The sequence below is a fragment of the Lemur catta genome, chromosome 1 (genome assembly GCF_020740605.2).
Source record: "Lemur catta isolate mLemCat1 chromosome 1, mLemCat1.pri, whole genome shotgun sequence".
In the NCBI taxonomy this organism is placed as follows: domain Eukaryota; kingdom Metazoa; phylum Chordata; class Mammalia; order Primates; family Lemuridae; genus Lemur; species Lemur catta.
In genome coordinates this window covers 188778798-188797454 of record NC_059128.1, presented here as the reverse complement: position 1 = coordinate 188797454, position 18657 = coordinate 188778798, and the positions used below count along the sequence as shown (strand labels likewise).

Here is an 18657-nt window from a genome sequence, read left to right as displayed (position 1 = left end):
ATTTATGACAAACTCAAGATATTTCTTTGATTCTTGGTCTAAAAATTTTTCTGAAGTGACCAGACACAACAAAATATTTACTCAGAGCTAGGGTGCTATGTTGGTCCTCAGAATAGATATGACCTTAAGTTAGGTATGCAGTGACGTTCTGATGTTGCACTGCACTTAATGACCAACAGGGTTTCCTATTTGTTCGTCTTTGGTGAGAAAAGCAATAGACAGACCACACAGAGAGGAAAGAATTCCAGCAGCAGGCACCCACGATTATTCAGCTAACTTCCATTATACGTAGGAAAGAAATGAGCTCCAATTTCTAAGCCCAATGGGGAAGGACTGGTATTTAGCAAATTTTCCCTTTATAATCATTAAGAGCATATCTGATTTTATGGTTTAATATGAAAATAGTTGCTAATTTTAACAAAGCTTATTTATCCTTATTGTATTACAACTATTACCTTTAAATCATTATCAAATTTTAGGAGCATGCAATTCTAAGAGACTTTTCTTTCTTTCTTTTTTTTTTTTTTTAAATCTTTTCAATGTTTGTTCCCAATTCACAACGTAACAGAAGCTAAATGACCAGGAAAAGCACAACAGCAAGCTTCAGCTGGTAGCTCTTTGGACTCACCATGGGGGACAAGGGGGTGTCCAAGCTGGTTTCAGTCTTACTGTCATCAGCATCACTGTCCTTATCACTGCCACTGTCGTTGACAAAGCATATCTGCAGGTTCATCCCACTCTGCAGTCTGGGCAGAAACAAACAGGACACTAATTCTACTTTGCTATTTGTTATTTGGCTGCAGCCAATAGGACTGTCTGAAAGTAGTTGTATGTGGGACTTCTCCACTTATAAATGACATTTATTAGAGGATTTTCCAATATTCTATTAGTTTTTTCCAGACCAATTTCATGTTCACCCAGCACAATACCAAATACATGGCTGGTGCACGATAAAGATGTGTGGAGTCACTGAGTTTACAGTCCTGTAGATCAAGGTGGATGGGGTCCGTGGTCAAGTAAGGCTGCCTGGTGCCATCCAGGGTCCTGTCCCAGGGGGACGATCCAAAGAAGCCCTCTAGAGGCAGCATCCCACAGCTCTCTGACGACTCCTTTTTTCCCACATAGAATAGGATCATCTGAAGGAAACCTTTATTAAGGCAGTTGCCAAAAGCCAACTGAAGGAGCTCATTTATGTTATTAAGGAAGAAAATCACCACCGGTTCACACTAGCGAAACATAAGGAAACCCAAAGCCCAGTCAGAAAGGCATAATCTTAGAACACGGCAAGGTTCTGCAGAATGCCTCTTGCACACACAGCCTCAGAGATAGAGACCTCTTGGGAGCTCACCGAATCCTGAAGCTCTAGAGAGGAAGTTGTCGGAAACGTAGTCACAGAGGGTAACCTGGCTGTATATTTGTCATACACTAGGCCTAGGCCAGACTGCGGATCCAGGTCTTCGTCCTAACCTTCTTTTGAAGCTGAACACATTTCAATACTATTTGGTGACAAAGAGTTTTTAGAGTAGTAATTTTCTCTCATATGTTGAAACCCCCAACACAATGTGATGGTATTTTGAGGTGGGGCCTTTAGGAGGCACTTGTCATGAGGGCAGACAACCCTGGATAGGATTAGTGACTTTGTTAGGAGACCAGACAGCTAGCTAACTCTCTTTCCACCAGGTGAAGAACAGGACAGCTGTCTGTAAACCTGGGAGCAGCCCCGCACCAAGAATCCGACCCTGGAGCACCCTGAACTTGGACTTCCCTGCCTCCACAACTGTGAGAAATAAATGTTGTTTAAGCTCCTTCCCACCCCAAAGAAGTAATTTTCTTAGCATCTCTAGTAACCCGAGTCTCTAAGTAAGATTAGACAAAGAAAAGGCAAAAGGAGGCTCCTAAGGAAGAAGAGATAGAGCCTGGGAGGCATATCTAAGCCAGGTTTAGGGCAGAGGACACTGAATTTGCTCTGGCATTATGACTGCCAGAGGGAGAAATGCAAAGGGCAACTTACCTGGTATTTGACATTTATAGTTCATTTTTTTATTCCAATGGTAGAGATGCTTTGTAGAAACTGCTCAGATGACTCTTTTAAAGTGCATCTTTGAAATCAACACGGAACCCAGAAAAAGAAAATCTGATTTAACACTGGCACCACAATTGTTATGGGTATGCACTGCCACCTATTGTTAAAGTCTGTAATTACTGCAAGTCCCAGCTTATGTCTCCTGTAAGAAAATGCAGCCTTTCCCTCAGTACGCCCAGCTCCCGCCCTCCCGGCCCTCATGCCGCAGGTGGGGAGAGCCCGGCCAGTGCTGGGGGGTGGAAGGCAACAGGTTCCACTGTGATCAGCTCAAGGTGCTTAGAGTCAGGTGGACTCAGGTTCTGAATCTCACTTCTTTCTCCAGGCACATTATATAAGCTCCGTGAACCTCAGTTTCCTCATCCGTAAAATGGGATATTGTAAAATAGCCAATCCAATGTTTCATAGGAAGGACCAAAAGAGTTTCTTCAGAGCTTGGCGCACAGCAGGTGTGCTATACATGTTAACTGTCTTCCTTTCTCTACTTACTTAAAGCCTAAGACATACACAGAATTTTAGAGGTAATGTGACTTTATAAAGGAACCTCCAAAGTCACTTACTCCAGTATCTTTAGCCTAGTTACATACGGCAATTTCTGATTGCAGAATCAACTCTCCAACAGAGCATACTTGAGCTGTCTTTAACTCTCAGGCACAGCGTCCTAGAACTGAGTTGGGATTTGCCTCCTTTTAACGTTCTTCCATTGGATTTTTTTCTGGAGAAATCTAATATGTTCAGGTTACTCTTTGATCCCATACAAGTTTTAAAATTTTAATGTCCGTAGTTGGTCTAAAAATTAAAATCAACCCATTTTTTAATAATAAAACTCAAGCTCTACAGATTGGCAGATGGTGGGAAAGAAAGCTGTTTGCAAATTAAAAACACGCATATTTTAAAGGCTAACCTTAAATGGAATCCAATTTTATGTAGCATTTTGTATTTATTGAAAAACGTCTTGAGAAGAAGTGTCTGGCTAATGGATACACAGATTATAAAAATATAAAATAACCTGAAGTATAAAATACAAAACAAAAATAAACCAAAATAAAGTTTGAAATGTGCAAAGATATAAATTTTCATTCAGAAGAAAGTTTGATCATAAATTCTGCTGTTCTGCAAACTGACCTTTCTTTGAAGGATTAACCCAGACCTAAATCAACTATCTCATAGAGTGTTTCTAACTCAGAAAAGGTAAAGAAAAGGCAGAAGTGGGGAGAGAATTAGTAGTATGGGTGAAATGAAAAAACGCCTTGGGTGGAAATTCGGAAAATCGCCTTAGTGCCACATTATCGCCATGGGAAACTGAAGAGAGCTTCTTATAGGGTGAGACATAATTCCTTATAGCAGTAATCACCAAGAATGTTACTCTCAGGAAAAGGAAATTACATGACATAACAGCTAATGGTTCAGAGGGGATTTTAGTAAAGACATTTTAAAATGGGCTCAGGTTTCAAGAAGGATTTGTTTGCCTTTAGCCTTTAAGCGGTTTTAAGATGAAGTTGGCTTTGGGGGAAATTCAACCACAGCTCCCAAGCAGCCTGAGTGGGTGAGTGGAACCACCTGGTGCTGCTGAAGGGCTCTGTGTCACAGGGTGAAAGGACAGACCACCCCTGTTCCTGGGCCCTTCCTACCCCTGGCAGGCACGGCTGTTCCTGAGGCTCACTTCTGGAAACTGGAGTTCCCTGGGCCTCCATCCCTCACACTGCAGTGTACCCGGCCTCGCTTCTAACCAGTCTTGTAAAATTCAGGCTGCAGGGGGCCTAATTTGCCTGGATCTCTCGAGCACAGTTTGAAGTGAAAACAAAACACCATCCTCATCTTGTTAATTAGAGACATAATTTCAAGGTATCCCACTCAAGGTTACATGATGTTTCGAGTGGCATTTAGCAGAGCACTGCCTGCAAAGGCTGCTGGAAGTCTGCCTTGCCTCTGGTTTTCATTTCTGAAAGGTCTGTCCTGTCATCCCAGAAACCTCTCGTCCCTTATGCACCACATGGCAGTGGGAAACAATACTGCCGCCCAGAGCCTCTGACAGGGAGCACCAAGGGTCTGGAGAGGGGGACGAGGAATGCTGCCAGACAGGTGACAGAGACTAAGTATGTCTTTGGGACACCTCTGTGTGAGCAGAAATGGCCTCGGGGTGACCGTGCCTATTGGCCAGGAGTGGAAGGGCATTTAGTCCAGAGGCAGCTCAGCAACCACGTCTGCCTGGCATTTACAGTGAGGGCTGTTATTTAAAAAACACTTGTGCTGACTCCCAACTACTGTTATCTGGGATAATATTAAAATATGCAGAGAATTGAGAGGATGGAAGAGATGAAAAGCTTTTAACTACTAAGAGGATATCTCAAAAGCTCACCCAAGTGGTAATATGATTTGGTATAAAGATAACACTTCTTTCAAAATACAAAGACAAGACTAGTTTATTCCCCGAGAAAAACAATACCACGGTCCTAAAGTTTGCCAGTAACTTCTAAAGGGACAGTAGCCATTGTGAATCAGGCCTTTGTCCCTGGCCTTGGGTTTGGGCTGGTCTAAGGCTGGCTCTGAAGTCCAGAACCATTTACTGTTCTCTGATCTTAGAAATGGGAATCCCTGGGCAGCAGCATCTATGTATAAATGTTTGGTAAGATTTTATCCCCCTGCCCACCATGCTTTAGTTCACTTCACTTGTCCTACTGCATGGAATTTTAGTTTTAAAGTATATTCACTCACATTTTCTCCCTGGGCTGTATAATCTATTACCAATGGATTACGGGCAAGAAAATGGTTACTCAGAGAAGTCAAATGACTTGCCCCAGACCTGTGACAGCCTCATTATAAAAATGGTCCCAATTCTTCCTGTCCTCATATCTGCCCCCTCTGTAATCTGACTGCCGCTTCTGTGATCAAGAAATGGAGTCTATTTCCCTACCCTTGGGCTGGCCTTGTGACTTGTCTTGGCCAACAGAAGGCAGAGGAAGTGATGGTGTTCCAGCTCCGAGCCTCCACTCAGGGAACCCTGTCCCCGCCCCACCCTCAGAACAAGTCCACGCTGGCCTGCTGGCGGAGTGACTTCCCAGCACAGAGCTCAACTGGCGGTTGTCCCTGGGCACATGTCAAAGCCTAGCTGAGAGCAGGAAAGGCACCTCGCCAACCTGTAGCTGACCGCAGACACATGAGGAAGCCTGTCTGAGCCCAGCTCAGATCAGCAGAACTGCCCCGCTGACCTATAGGATCCTAAGCAGAAATAAAGGCTTATCATTATATGCTACTGAGGAGGGTGGTTTTTTTTTTTAAAATTATGCATCACCATTGTGGCAATAGGTAACTGGTACAAAGTCATAAAGCAAGAGACTACATGGACTTCTGATTTTTTAATCCAGTGGCCTTTCTCGTACACTACTCTTAACCTCAGGTTTGGATTTATTAGATCCTGTCTGGCAATATAATTTTGAAGGGCATATGCATCCTGTACTTGCTTATAATTTCAAGGCAATTGGATGGCTTTCCTTAGGAAAGAGAGCAAGAAGGACGCCCCATAAGCCAGGAATTCCGAATATGCACTGCTCATTATCTGGCTAAGCCAGTGTGGCTGAGAGCCACCCGCCCTGCTGTGCCATTTGTTACTCAATATCCCCAACTAGTTTGTGGCTGGGCCATTAAAATATATTACTTCCATTTATTTTAATGGATCTTTGATGCATTATTCAAAGGTTTTATACATAATGAATAATCACTCATATTTTTATACCGTATCTTTTTCTGTTTCCTGAGAATTTCAAAGGTGATGGAACATAAAATATGGATTGTAACTACCCAAGGGTAGCTATAAACACATTTCATTTCCCTGAGAATCTGTCATGAAGAAAGAATGTGGGAAGACTGAGGTTTGAGAAAGCTTTAGATGTACTTTATGTGTGATGGGGCCTCAGTGGAATGCGTTAAGGTAGGCTAAAATGAGGTACTGCGACTTCTTGATAAATTGTAAAACACTTTTCCCATTCTGCAAACCATGCCTCTTTCTCTCCTTTTTTCTACTGTCTGTTCCATATTGACATTTACCATGAGAGTTACAGAAATGCCTATTATTATTTAAAAAAGAAAACCCAGAAAACAAAGTTTCTGCTTCTCAATGTTTGTTTTGTGAAAATATAGTGCTATATCTTATTTTATTTTAGTGGGATTGTGTTAACTTTCTTTTGCTAAGGGGTATGTAATGCATAGGATGGTAATTTATTGGACTTTTTAAAAAGAATGGTATTTGTATGACAGCTGCAAATATTGATGGTCCAACAGATAGACATAAGGTTGTCTGTTTGTTCATTCACTTATTCATTTGATGCTCTGGCAATAACAGATCTGTAAACTCTAGGGCACTAACTGGCTGGTGCTGAGTATTGCTTTTTATCTATCGGGGCTACTTCACCCATTTATGTTTCTTCTTGGCCCCTGAAGGCATTTTATATTTATATAGGCACCTCTATATTAAGTGGACGCACAGTAGTAGAACCAGGAATAAAAACCAGGTCTTCTGACAGGTACCAAGTGCTTGGATCATTAAATCACAACGTATAAATAGAAATGCGGAATATATAGAGCATTGGAAGGGAACTCCAAAAACATTAATAGACACTCCGTATCTTATATATGAGAAAACAAACATTTTTGCTACCTGGACATTAATAAAGTATTAACCAAGAAGAGTGAAAGAGCAGAGAACTGCAGAAGAAAGGAGGTCTTAGTGAATTGAGGTTCAGGGAGAATAAATGCAGATGAGAGATAAGAAATCAGTCCCTACAGCAGTTATGTGCCCAGAGAAGCTCAGGGTATCTCCATGTGCCAAAGAGAGGACTGGGGGAGGGGACATCATGTCTCTTCACGTCCTGCCTGGAACTCACACTCGTAGAACTCAGAAGCTAAGGAAAGCAGCTCCAAAGGTAGCTAGAGTGTGAATGGCCCTCTCTGGGTTTTCTTCTTCTCATCCTATACATACTCGCTTTTTGTGCCTCCTCTTCTAAGGCTAGTTCTGAACGCTTCCATCTGTACATGTTCACATGACGGCTGGTAGGCACCCAACACCACATGGCCACAGGATCTTCCCACTAGCTTAAGCAACTAACAGAAAAGGGACACTACCACTTACCAGCTTTTCTTTGGAGAAACATCAGCCCCTGTATCCTAACTGGAATCTCTGGAGAGCTATAAATACCTGCATTCTTTAGACAGCTGTTGGTTCTAATTCCACAGCAGTGTCCATTTCCTTCACTAATGACCACTGTCTTGTAATTACATTTGGAATTGCAGGATCTTAACATTGGGAAAATGCATTTTCAACAGAAATATTCTCTCAAGACTATACTTTCAGGGATCATTTCTATAGTTCGTCAGAAATATTCTCTAGCATGAATGGAAAACCAGAATGAGGCCTCTTCTGATAATAGGAATAAAATAGCCATCTCTTATAGGTGCTAAATGTGGTCTACTTTCTTAACTGAGGCCAAATTATCTTCAAGAGATCTATATTCTGAAATAAAAAGTTACCATTTTAAGCATCTACTATGTGCCAGGCATTATACATATCTTACCTCTAACCCCCAGATACACATAAAGCAAGTATTATGAACCTCATTTTTCACATAAGAAAACAAAAGCTTAGAGAGGTTAAATTACAGAAGGTCACAAAGCTGGTACTTTAGGAGAGTCTCTCTTGAGAGGTCAGGACACTTTAAGGACAGAATAAATTTACAAATCGGAGAAAAAGAGAAGAGAGATGAAAAAAGAAAGCAAAACAAAAACCAAACAAAAAGCTAGCAACAACTGAAATACCTAACAATAAGAGATTGATGAAGTATATTATGGTGAAATGTATGACGAGCTATAATGCAGTTAGCAAAAATACACACAATAGAAGAACAGTTATGAATATGAACAAATGTTCCTGACGTACTGTTAAGTAAAATAAAATAGGCTAAAAACAGTAACTATAATATGATTCTAACTTTATAAACAAAAATGTGGAGATATATGCACAGAAAAAATGGCAGAAAATATATCTAAATATTTTTTGGTGGAAGAAATTCAGTTGGTTTTGGATTTTTCTTTTTTTGAGTGCCCAAGTGTGGGCATTTAGCAGGAATTAAAAAAGGAAAAGAAAAGAAAATGAGACAGTTGATGATTAGTGCTTGTGTGTTGGAGGAAAGGTGAGTAGGATCAATGTTTGATAGCTGGAAGAGGACGGCTGTGTGTCTGACTCAGACCCTGTCTACGCAGGGACTGTGACTCACATATGAGTCAGGCTGGGCTTTTGATTTTGGCAGGGCATTGTGGGTGGGCGGAGATCCATCGGCAGCAAGAAACATATTTTCTTATAAGAGAACAGTTCTGGGGATTGACTCTGATTCAACTGTTGACATCCCTTCCCAATCCAGTCTGAATCCCATTCTCCTCCTGGGATCTGCAATAAATTAGGGCACTCTGAAGTAATTGATATGAATTTAACTGTTTTGTATTTTCAAAGCCAGCCTACCTATTTATTCTGCTCAGCTCAGGGTTTTAACTTAAATTGGAGAAGAAATGCTTGGCCCCTTTCAGACCTTTGATAATGTCCATACAGCAGTAGAGAGTCAGTGCCTGTGTGTGTTTTTGAGATATATGATTGGATTAGGTGAAAATGTTTTTTAAAAATTTCATTTATTTTTTTTTTATTTCAGCATATTATGGGGGTACAAATATTTAGGCTACATATATTGCCCTTGCCCCACTTGAGTCAGAGCTTCAAGTGTGTCCATCCCCCAGAGGGTGCGCACCACACCCATTAGGTGTGTATATACCTATCCCCTCCTCCCCCCTCCCATCTGCCCAGCACCCAATGAATATTACTATTATGTGTGCATTTAAGTGTTGATCAGTTAATAACAATTTGATGGTAAGTACATGTGGTGCTTGTTTTTCCATTCTTGTGATACTTCACTTAGTAGAGTGGTGAAAATCTTAATTGCAAATTCTTTTACTCTTTTGAACACTGAAGCACTGCTTTTATGATTTTTTATGTTCATGTTTAAAAACATTTTGGGGCCACCATTTAGGCTTAATTCCATAGTAAGCTTCATCTCAAAAACATTCTCTTTCATGATTTAATTTGTGACCATTTGAATTTTAAGCAGCCATTAAAAAGAAAATTGCACTGATTCTATGAAGTGCAGTTCTTCATATTTTGCCATCTTTAAAATCGGGATGCACCTCACAGTTGCTTGTCCCTCAGGCAGCTGGTGGCATGACTGCACTACTGGACTGTAACTCTATCAGCCAACAAACCAGGTGAGGTTCTCTGAGGACGAGGTGGGCTCTGCTGTCTGTTCATGCCTTCCGATCAGAGCAGCAGAGCTCCAGCATAGAACCTTACAACACGGGAGACGGTGGCTTGGAAGGCAATGCACCCCATCTCCTGAGAGTGTGAGGCTGAGACATTGACAACTCAGGGACAGTGGGTAAGTGGGGAGTTAGATTGTGATTGTGAAAAATTTTCAGGGCTACCTTAACATATTTCATCTTTTTTTTTTTTGAATGCACCAGAGACACATATGATAAAAGCATATGTCTAAACAAGTCTAAAAGGACTCTTTCAATAACTAAAACAAAAATTCTAAGTGTTAAGGAGACATGTGGCAACATTTAATTGGCAGTGATTTTCCTTTTCTAGTGGTACCTAAAATATGTATTTGTCTTATAATCGATGGTGTCTAAAAGTAAATAAAAATGATTTAAAAAATACTGTAATAGCAAACATTAACACAGCACTGGCTCTGGTCCAGGCACTCTTCGGAGTGCTTTGCTTGTCTTCTTCACAGTAACCCCATGAAGTAGGTACAATTATTACCCCGTTTTACACATGAGGACACTAAACAAGGCATTAGTAAGTGCAAATAAGTGGCAGAGTCAAGATTTCAAGCCAGGCCCTCTGGGCTTTAAAACCCTGCTCCTACCCACCACGCTACCCTGCCTTCCTCGCGAACAGATCTAAAAAGAGCTCTGAAACGTGTTGCTGAGTGAAAATGCACAGTGATGAACAAAGCATGCGGATACACCATCTCACGATAGACAGCGGAAGGACAAATACAAGTCTGGGAACAGTGAAACAAGGTGACTGGAAGAATAGAGGATGGAGATGGAAGGATCTGAGCTTTTTATGGTATTTTCCAGGACACTGTTTGATTTTCCAAAACCATGTAGAAATATTCTAACCACTTAAAAAAATCACTTCACAAATTGTGGTCATTGGATCTTTTTTCCCCTTGGTAATCTGTTGAAAATTACAATATATCAGGGTTTCTGTCTTCATCAGAAATCTCTTCCCTGGGTTTTTTAATATGCATGATAATCTGAATGAGGACAATCAGAGGGTCACAGAAAATTTTACAAAAGGATTGAGCAAAAGGATGGTGCTGAACTTCCAGATGACATGGCTTAACTGTGGTCAGTGAGGCTGTTTTCTAGCAGCAGTGAATGCTTTTGTGCACTCTCAAAGAAGCCCTGTCACATGAGCTGTGTGTGTCCAGACACATGTGTACAACCACTGTCCAAAGGGAGTGCAGACTGCAGTAATAAAGGCATCATAACTTGTCAAAGATGATGCGCCAATGAAAAATATTTCCTAGAAGCTCTTTTAATTAAACATTCCAGTGTCCACCAGAGCCATTTTTAAATATAAAATGCAGCCCTGTGGTCTTTTTCTCGCTACCTCCCACCCTTCTGCAATAGCTCAGGCAATTGAATTCTCATTGGTGATAAAAAAAAATTCATAAGACAGGATACAGCTGGTTATCCCTCTAGCAAGATGTCAAATTCAGCTTGCACAAAATTAATTGCATCTAATTAAACTGGGGTCATGGGCATTATTGTAAAGTGAGGCTATTTATTAGACAAAGAAAATCTCACAAATACCAATTTGCTTTTCTTTCAAGTTTGTGAAGGAGAAGCATTGCTTACATAATTAAATTTGTTTTGCCATTTTAATCTTATTACTCCTCAAAAGATCCACTTCAAATCTTGCTTCACTTTTGAAATTGTGTAATATTTTAGAATACTAGAGTTAATGCTTGGAAGAGGACATAAAAAAAGATAGGTTTTCTGTAAATTACACAATGGCTTTCAGATAATATAAGAAAAGAAGTAATAAGCTACCATTTGTAATGACATACCTTGGAAATACTTATATGAAGGGTTTTCTAAACAAACCATTAGCACAGATGTGTGAGATTAATATGAAAATTTAAAGATATGTTGCATGTAATAAATAGGTCACTCTAGTATGAACCTATTATTTCAAGAAAGATGACACAGAGGGTGAATTTCATCAAGTTGGAACAGGACAACCTCTTTCCTCACCAATGCTGGGTAGGCATTACCATTCTATTTACTTCTTCCAGAAAATTATACAAAAATTATTACTGTTGTAAACAAGAGGATGATTCACTTTCCTGGCAAAATTATGCTAGTTCAACCTGTGGTTCTGTGGCAGATCACATATACAGATTCAGCTCCTCACATTCAAAACCCCTGTGAATCCTATTTCTTTAAAGTCTCTCTAGATTCAGCGCTATTGGTCCAGTTGATAACAATGGGTTATGGTGCCCCCTGACTCCCACCTTCCAGCCCAAACACAAAAGGTGGCAAGTGTCTATTATTGGTCTTGCCTCAGCCATTTGCCAATAAACCTGTAAGTCCAAGAAAGGAGATTTGATTTGAGATGTTGGAATGGTGAGATAAGTAAACAGTAATCATTATTCAAAGCAGCTGCTCAAAAGTTCTCCGGGGAATTTCTGCTTTTTTGCATTTAGAGAGAAGAGTATAAGCCCATCTTAGGTTACACCAGCCCACTGCATACTTTATGAAAAAGACTACATTAGATTGCATTCATATTTTTATGTATGTAAATAAAATACAGCTTGGGGTAAAGTAAGAAGAGAAGTGAGAATCAGATTTATTCTGTGGTTACTTTGAGAAAAGAAGAAAGGAGACGAAGACATAGGATGGCATCACAGGTTGCAATGTGAGGAAAGAGTTCCTGGATGTCTGTTACTAATGATCACTCTGCTTTGTGTTTCCATACCAGCTAAGCTAGTTTCTATTTCTTTAATAACACTAAGCCATATAAACTCCTAATGTGAAATAAAATGTTAACCAAAAATTAGTTTGGCCAATAAAAAAAATACTTCATAGGAAAGTAGTATACTAGTCATAAAAATAAAAGAATATTTTTTCAAGAAAATGACTAAACATAATATTTCTTAGAAACCTTATTTCAAAAATAGATAATTCATTTTTCTAATTTCCTTTTAAGCTTTTAAAAATTTTTACTGAAACATTTTTAAGTAAAAAAAAATGATAAAGGTCAGAGAGTCTCAGTTTGAGATGGTGGATGAACAGATTAGTAAATTTTGAAGAAAAATATAATACTTCCTATATTTACCACATTTCAGTATAAGTTAAATTAGTTGAGTTATGGAGCAATATCAAACATTCTTTTGCTGCAGTATTAGGCATGAAATGTCTTTATGAGATTATTGTAAGCCTAGCTTACATTTCACAGCTTGTCACTCTTTCAAAAAGTGCTTTAGGAGATAGCACCATCTAGAAAAATCCAGTAGAGCTGAAAGTCAACAGACAACTGAGAACTTACACTTGCTGGAACAGCTTAAACACCAGTCTTCCCATACCCTCCTCATGCTACTTCATAGTTTCTCGCATACTATATATGAAGTTAATTTTTACAGGTAAATGCACATTCTTTAAAGACATAAACAGAACTTCATTAGTTTGGCAAAGATCCCACACACCTCAGTCGGCCCCACTTTAAAAAGTAAGCTCACTACTTCAGAACCCATGAATTGGCCAATTAATTTTAAGTCCTCAGCCTCATTTAAAATTGGGTATTGAGCTCTTCAGAGGAGTAAATTCATGTAAAATTTATCTGGTTCTCATTATTTAACTAATTTAATACATGAGCTCTGGTACATTTTGGAGAGTGGTAAACTCAAAAGTTCTGACATCCTTCAAGTAATGTTGTAAGTAAGAGGTATGGCATTTCCAGCTCAGTGAAGAATTTCAGGGATTGTAATGCATTAGAAAAAAAAAAATTCTGACAGGGTTAGGGAATATAGGTTATACAATTGCAACTGAGCATTCCAAAAGGCTTTTCTCCTCTCTCATTACTGGTGAGGGGGATGACAGTCTTTGCAGACTTTAAATTTATAGGGATAAAGTGATATTGCTTAGAAACATTTTGTCTCATTATTGAACATCATCTTGAGGGGGATCCAAAAAAGTCAGCATGTTCTCATGGTGGATGATCTCATCCCAGAATGTGGAGATGAAAGCATCTGAAAGAACAGGATATAAATAATCTTCCTTATGGTGAGTCAACAAGAGTAGCTTGTTATGAGCTACTGTGAAACACATATGTTTAGATCTCTTTGCCTCCAAAGTGGGTAGATGACTCAGTGATTTTCAAAGTTTGCTCTGCCAGAAGAGTTTCAGGTAGGCTTCTGGGGCTTGTAGGAGAGGGGTGGAGAGAGGTACTGAAGGGGAGGTCATGGACAGGGGCAGCTAGGATAGGGGAGGCATTTCCTGGGCAGGGGTATTCCAGTCCTTCTCCTTCAGTCCTCCTGAACCAGAGGAGGACTGCTTTGTTTTACATATGGGGTTTCTGCAAGGGATTTTATTTAAGATATTTCTGCCATTAAAATAGCAAAAACCTTCTTGAAATTTCTAGTTAACCATGTCATATTAAACACAGTTATCTATTCTTGTCTCTGAAATTCTACTAAAATAATATTAAAGAAAGAAAGAAGGATAAACCTACATGGACAAAGAAAAAGGGAAAATTGCACATGAGAGAGTTTGAAAAGATTTTTGATGGTAATATGCAAATGAATAACTACCTCAATCTGCTATGTGCCTGCGGGGGTGGCTGATAGAGGAAGTGCATACATTTGCACTGTAGAGTCTCAGAAATGCTCAAGTACCTCTGAAGATAGGGAATAGGATAGGACTGAACACAAAGAAGGATTTGTTGAACACCTGAAAGGATTATCTAGACCTGCTTTCTGCTCTGCCAACTTGTGGCCTGGCAGAATTGGAAGGTTACTGTCTTAAGAGGTTGAATAGAAGAGGCTCTGGACTGGGGCATACTGAGTCCCAGCTGAAGCAGCAATGAGGTGGTTTACTAAAATCAGGGAAATTAAGTGAAATTCTACATGATGAACCTCCAACCTTTCCCCTACTAGAGTTTTAAAATATTGGCAGTCAGGCTTAAAACCCCTCAACATGAGGTTAAAGAGTTCCTATCTGTAGCAACTCATAGCCCAAGAGAAAAGACCCACAGATACTTTTAATTAGATGCATCCCAATGAGAGTTGTGTCCCTATTCAACCATTCTAAAGTGAAGGCCATTCATTTGATCAACAAATATTTAGTGACTGACTATGTACTAGACACTATTTTAGACAATAGTTATGGTGGTGAACAAAATAGACAAAGTTCTGCTCTCTCAAAACTTATGTTTTAGTGCTGGAGAAAGGCAAAGAACAGATTATAAAGTATACATAATACGATCACAGGTAGTGATTAAGGGCCACAAAGAAAAACAAATTAGGGTAAGGAGATTAAGCAGAATAAGAGGAGAGAAAGTAATGGGCATGAGGGTGGTCAGAGAAGGGCTCTCTAAGCAGGTGATGTATGTCAACAATCCCCAGCCACAGTTTACAGACACTTTTTAGTGTCTTATACTTAATTATTAATGGGCAGAAAGCAAAACAAACAAACAAAACATAAACTCAAAAAAAAAAAAATCACAATGTAGAGATCAGAAGAAAACATTTTAAACAACCTAACTAAAATTAATACTTTCAGTGAAATGAGACAATATCATGTCAGAAATTTTGAAAACTTAAAATAGACAAATTCCTAGAAAAATACCACTCATTAGAACTGACTCAAGAAGAAATAAAAAGCATGTATAATCTTATAACCACTTAAGAAATGGAAGCAGGTTATTAAAACAAACACATGAAGTAAACACAAGACCCAGATAGTGGTGAGCTCTACCAAACTTTGCAGAAATAGATCAATTCAAAATTATGTAGACTTTTTTGGCCGGGCGTGGTGGCTCACGCCTGTAATCCTAGCACTCTGGGAGGCCGAAGCAGGTGGATTGTTTGCGCTCAGGAGTTCGAGACCAGTCTGAGCAAGAGTGAGACTCCGTCTCTACTAAAAATAGAAAGAAATTATATGGACAACTAAAAATATATATATAGAAAAAATTAGCCGGGCATGGTGGCGCATGCCTGTAGTCCCAGCTACTTGGGAGGCTGAGGCAGGAGGATCGCTTGAGCCCAGGAGTTTGAGGTTGCTGTGAGCTAGGCTGACGCCATGGCACTCACTCTAGCCGGGGCAACAGAGTGAGACTCTATCTCAAAAAAAAAAAAATAAAATAAAAAAATAAAAAACCTAAAAAAAAAAAATTATGTAGACTTTTCTTAATGTGAAAGAGGGAATAATTCCCAACCCATTTTTAAGCCACCATAACCCTGATATTAATATCAAACAAAAATATTGTAAGAAAAGAATATAACAGATCCATGTTAATCATGACTATAAACCTAAAAATCCTAAATAAAGTATTATAAATAAAATCTAGTAGTGTCTAAAAAAAATATAATACTCCCCAACCAATTTAGGTTTATACTAGGTATGCTAGTATGGTTCAATATTTTGAAAATCTATGAAAATAATTTATTAATTCATTAATAGATTAATAGAGTAAAATCATGTAATTATACAAAGTTAATTACATTTCTGTTCACCAGCAGCAAACAAGAAGGCATTATCAAAGAGAATTGAAGATATCAGAATATCAAGTATCTAGAAATAAACATAATAAAAGATGTGTAATATCTCTAAATGGAAAATTATAAAATCTTATTAAGAAATATTCAGCAAGATTTAAATAAATGGAGAGACAGACCATGTTTGTGGATAGAAAGATGTAATATTGTGAAATATAATTTTTCTTATATTGATGTATAGTATCAATGCAATTCCAGTTAAAATACCAAGATGGTATTTTGATGAACTTGATTAGATGATTAAAAATGTATATGGAGGAATAAAAAATAAAGCAAGAATAGGTAGCAGACTTCTGAAGAAAAGGAGTAAGGAGAGGGATTTATCTGTTCAGATCAGGAATTATTTTGATGCTATAGTAATTAAGACTATAGTTCTGGTGCAGGGATAAAAACAATAATTAAATAGAATGTATTCCCATTAAGGTATAGTGTATATAGGAGTAGTCTATCAGATCAGTGAGTAAAAGAGAGATTGGGGAAAAAATGGTCATCTATACAGAAAAGACGAAATTAGACTTCTCCATACCATATCAAGAAATCAGCTCTTGATTCATTGTAGACTTTAAAAATATCAACACTTTCAATTCTTGGTAGCAAATCTAATGAATGTCTATTGGACCTTAGGGCAAAAGAAGATTACAGATACCAAAAGCATTGACAACGAAAGAAAAGTTTGATAAAATTAAATACATAAACTTGTAAGATTAAGAATTTATGGTCATAAAACACACATTAAGGAAGTAAAAACAAGTTATAACCTGAGAAGAGATATCTGCAATATATATAATGTATTAAGGATTAGTAGCTTGACTAAGGAACTTTTATTAGGCAATAAGAAAAGCATAGTCTCATGTCCAACAGAAGTTTGGACTAAGACCCAAACAGACATTTTATTGAAGAGAAAGCAAGTATGGCTAACAAATACAAGGAAATATTGTGTTGTACCTATTCAATTAACAAAAATTTAAAAGAAATTGACACTTTAAAGTGTTAGAAAGGTTATGGATCCAAAGGGTCTCTGAACATTGCTGGTAGGAGAGTAACTTGCAACCATGCTGGAAAACAGTTTCACATTATCTTCTAAGTGTGAACATTCAGGTATTTTCCTAGTCATTCCACTCCTAGGTATACACCAAAGGGAAACACTTGCACATGTACACAAAAGACATGCGCAAGAATATGTATAAATAGCATTGTTTACAAGAGGAAAACCTCTGCAACAACTCAATGCCCATCAGAAGGGTGGCTAAATAAACTGTGGTGTATTCATGCAGTAGAATCTAATATGGCAGTCAAAACCATGGACTGGAAAGGGAAAAAGGAAGCGATTCTAATTTCAGGATGAACAATAAAATTTCCCAAGTAATCACAGTTTTACTATATGGTTCAGGGAGAATAATACATGACTGATTGATTGACTGATTGATTTTGAGACAGAGTCTCACTCTGTTGCCCGGCTAGAGTGCCATGGCATCAGCCTAGCTCCCAGCAACCTCAAACTCCTGGGCTCAAGCAATCCTCCTGCCTCAGTCTCCCGAGTAGCTGGGACTACAGGAATGCACCACTATGCCCGGCTAATTTTTTCTATATATTTTTAGTTGTCCAGCTAATTTCTTTCTATTTTTTTAGTAGAGATGGAGTCTCACTCTTGCTCAGGCTGGTCTCAAACTCCTGAGCTCAAACAATCCACCCGCCTCGGCCTCCCAAGTGCTAGGATTACAGGTGTGAGTCACCGCGCCCAGCCTGCATGATCTTAATAATGTAAACAAATAGTTATTTGACTCTAAATTGTGAAATAACTGTCAAGGGTAATGGGAGGGGGCATATGTAGATATGTCTGTGGGAGGGCTGTAAAGAAGACTTCAATCCCAATTTTCTACAGTAGGCAGTCTGATGGTTTTTTAAAATTAAAACCAAAGAAGACAAGGATTTAATTTAGAGATAGGTAGGTAAACACCAGAAGAAATAGTCTAGGAGTTAAAAGTTATTGCTTCTGGAGGGTGAAACAAGGATAGATAAATAGATATGTACTATGTGTGTGTGTATATATATATATATATATATGTATGTATATATGTGTATGTACACACACACAAACACATACACACACACAAACACATACACACACACACACACATACATAAATCTTTCATTTTAAAAATGAAACCCTCCCATTTGTACCAGATGGATATGACATTGCTGAATAGAGAGACTGGGCTTCCAGGAGAAGACATTTTGGCACTCTGGGGAATATTAGACAGCAGTAGCAGAAATCTATAAGACTACATGGTTCAATTCCCTCACTTCACAAAAATGAAGAAAATGAGGCTTGATAAAACAAAGTAAATTGTTAAAGTCCCAGAATTAGAAGTGAACTAGGACTAATCCTCAGGTCTTCAGGTTCCTAGGCCAGAGCTCTTTCTGCCACATCCACCTGGGAAGGAAGAGAGGCTCCCAAGGCAAAAGGGAAGGCTGACCTTCCAGCTCTGGAATGACATGTAGGAAGAGCAAGGGAATATTGTGAGACTGGCTGGTACCCATCTCAGGAAGAGCCACTATAACACTTCACGGCCAAACTGGAGCTCTTGTCTTGATGTACTGACCTGCCTGCAAAGCCTCACAAACAGGTGTGCACGTGAGCATGTGTCTACCTTTTGATTCTTGCTGGTTTAGATAAATCTCTCAGGATAA

General features: G+C 38.8%; 1 protein-coding gene and 1 pseudogene across 5 annotated transcripts in view; one reads left to right on the top strand and one right to left on the bottom strand.

Annotated features, from left to right (window-relative positions):
* LOC123630220 (schwannomin-interacting protein 1) overlaps positions 1–18657 on the bottom strand; it is a 125483-nt gene that overhangs the window by 9071 nt on the left and 97755 nt on the right. For all 5 annotated transcript variants that reach the window (XM_045539556.1, XM_045539557.1, XM_045539558.1 and 2 more), the window contains one exon: positions 629–746. In XM_045539556.1, coding sequence (XP_045395512.1) covers positions 629–746 — 118 coding nt within the window. The remainder of the gene's footprint in view (positions 1–628; positions 747–18657) is intronic.
* LOC123631032 lies at positions 7412–7497 on the top strand (annotated as a pseudogene).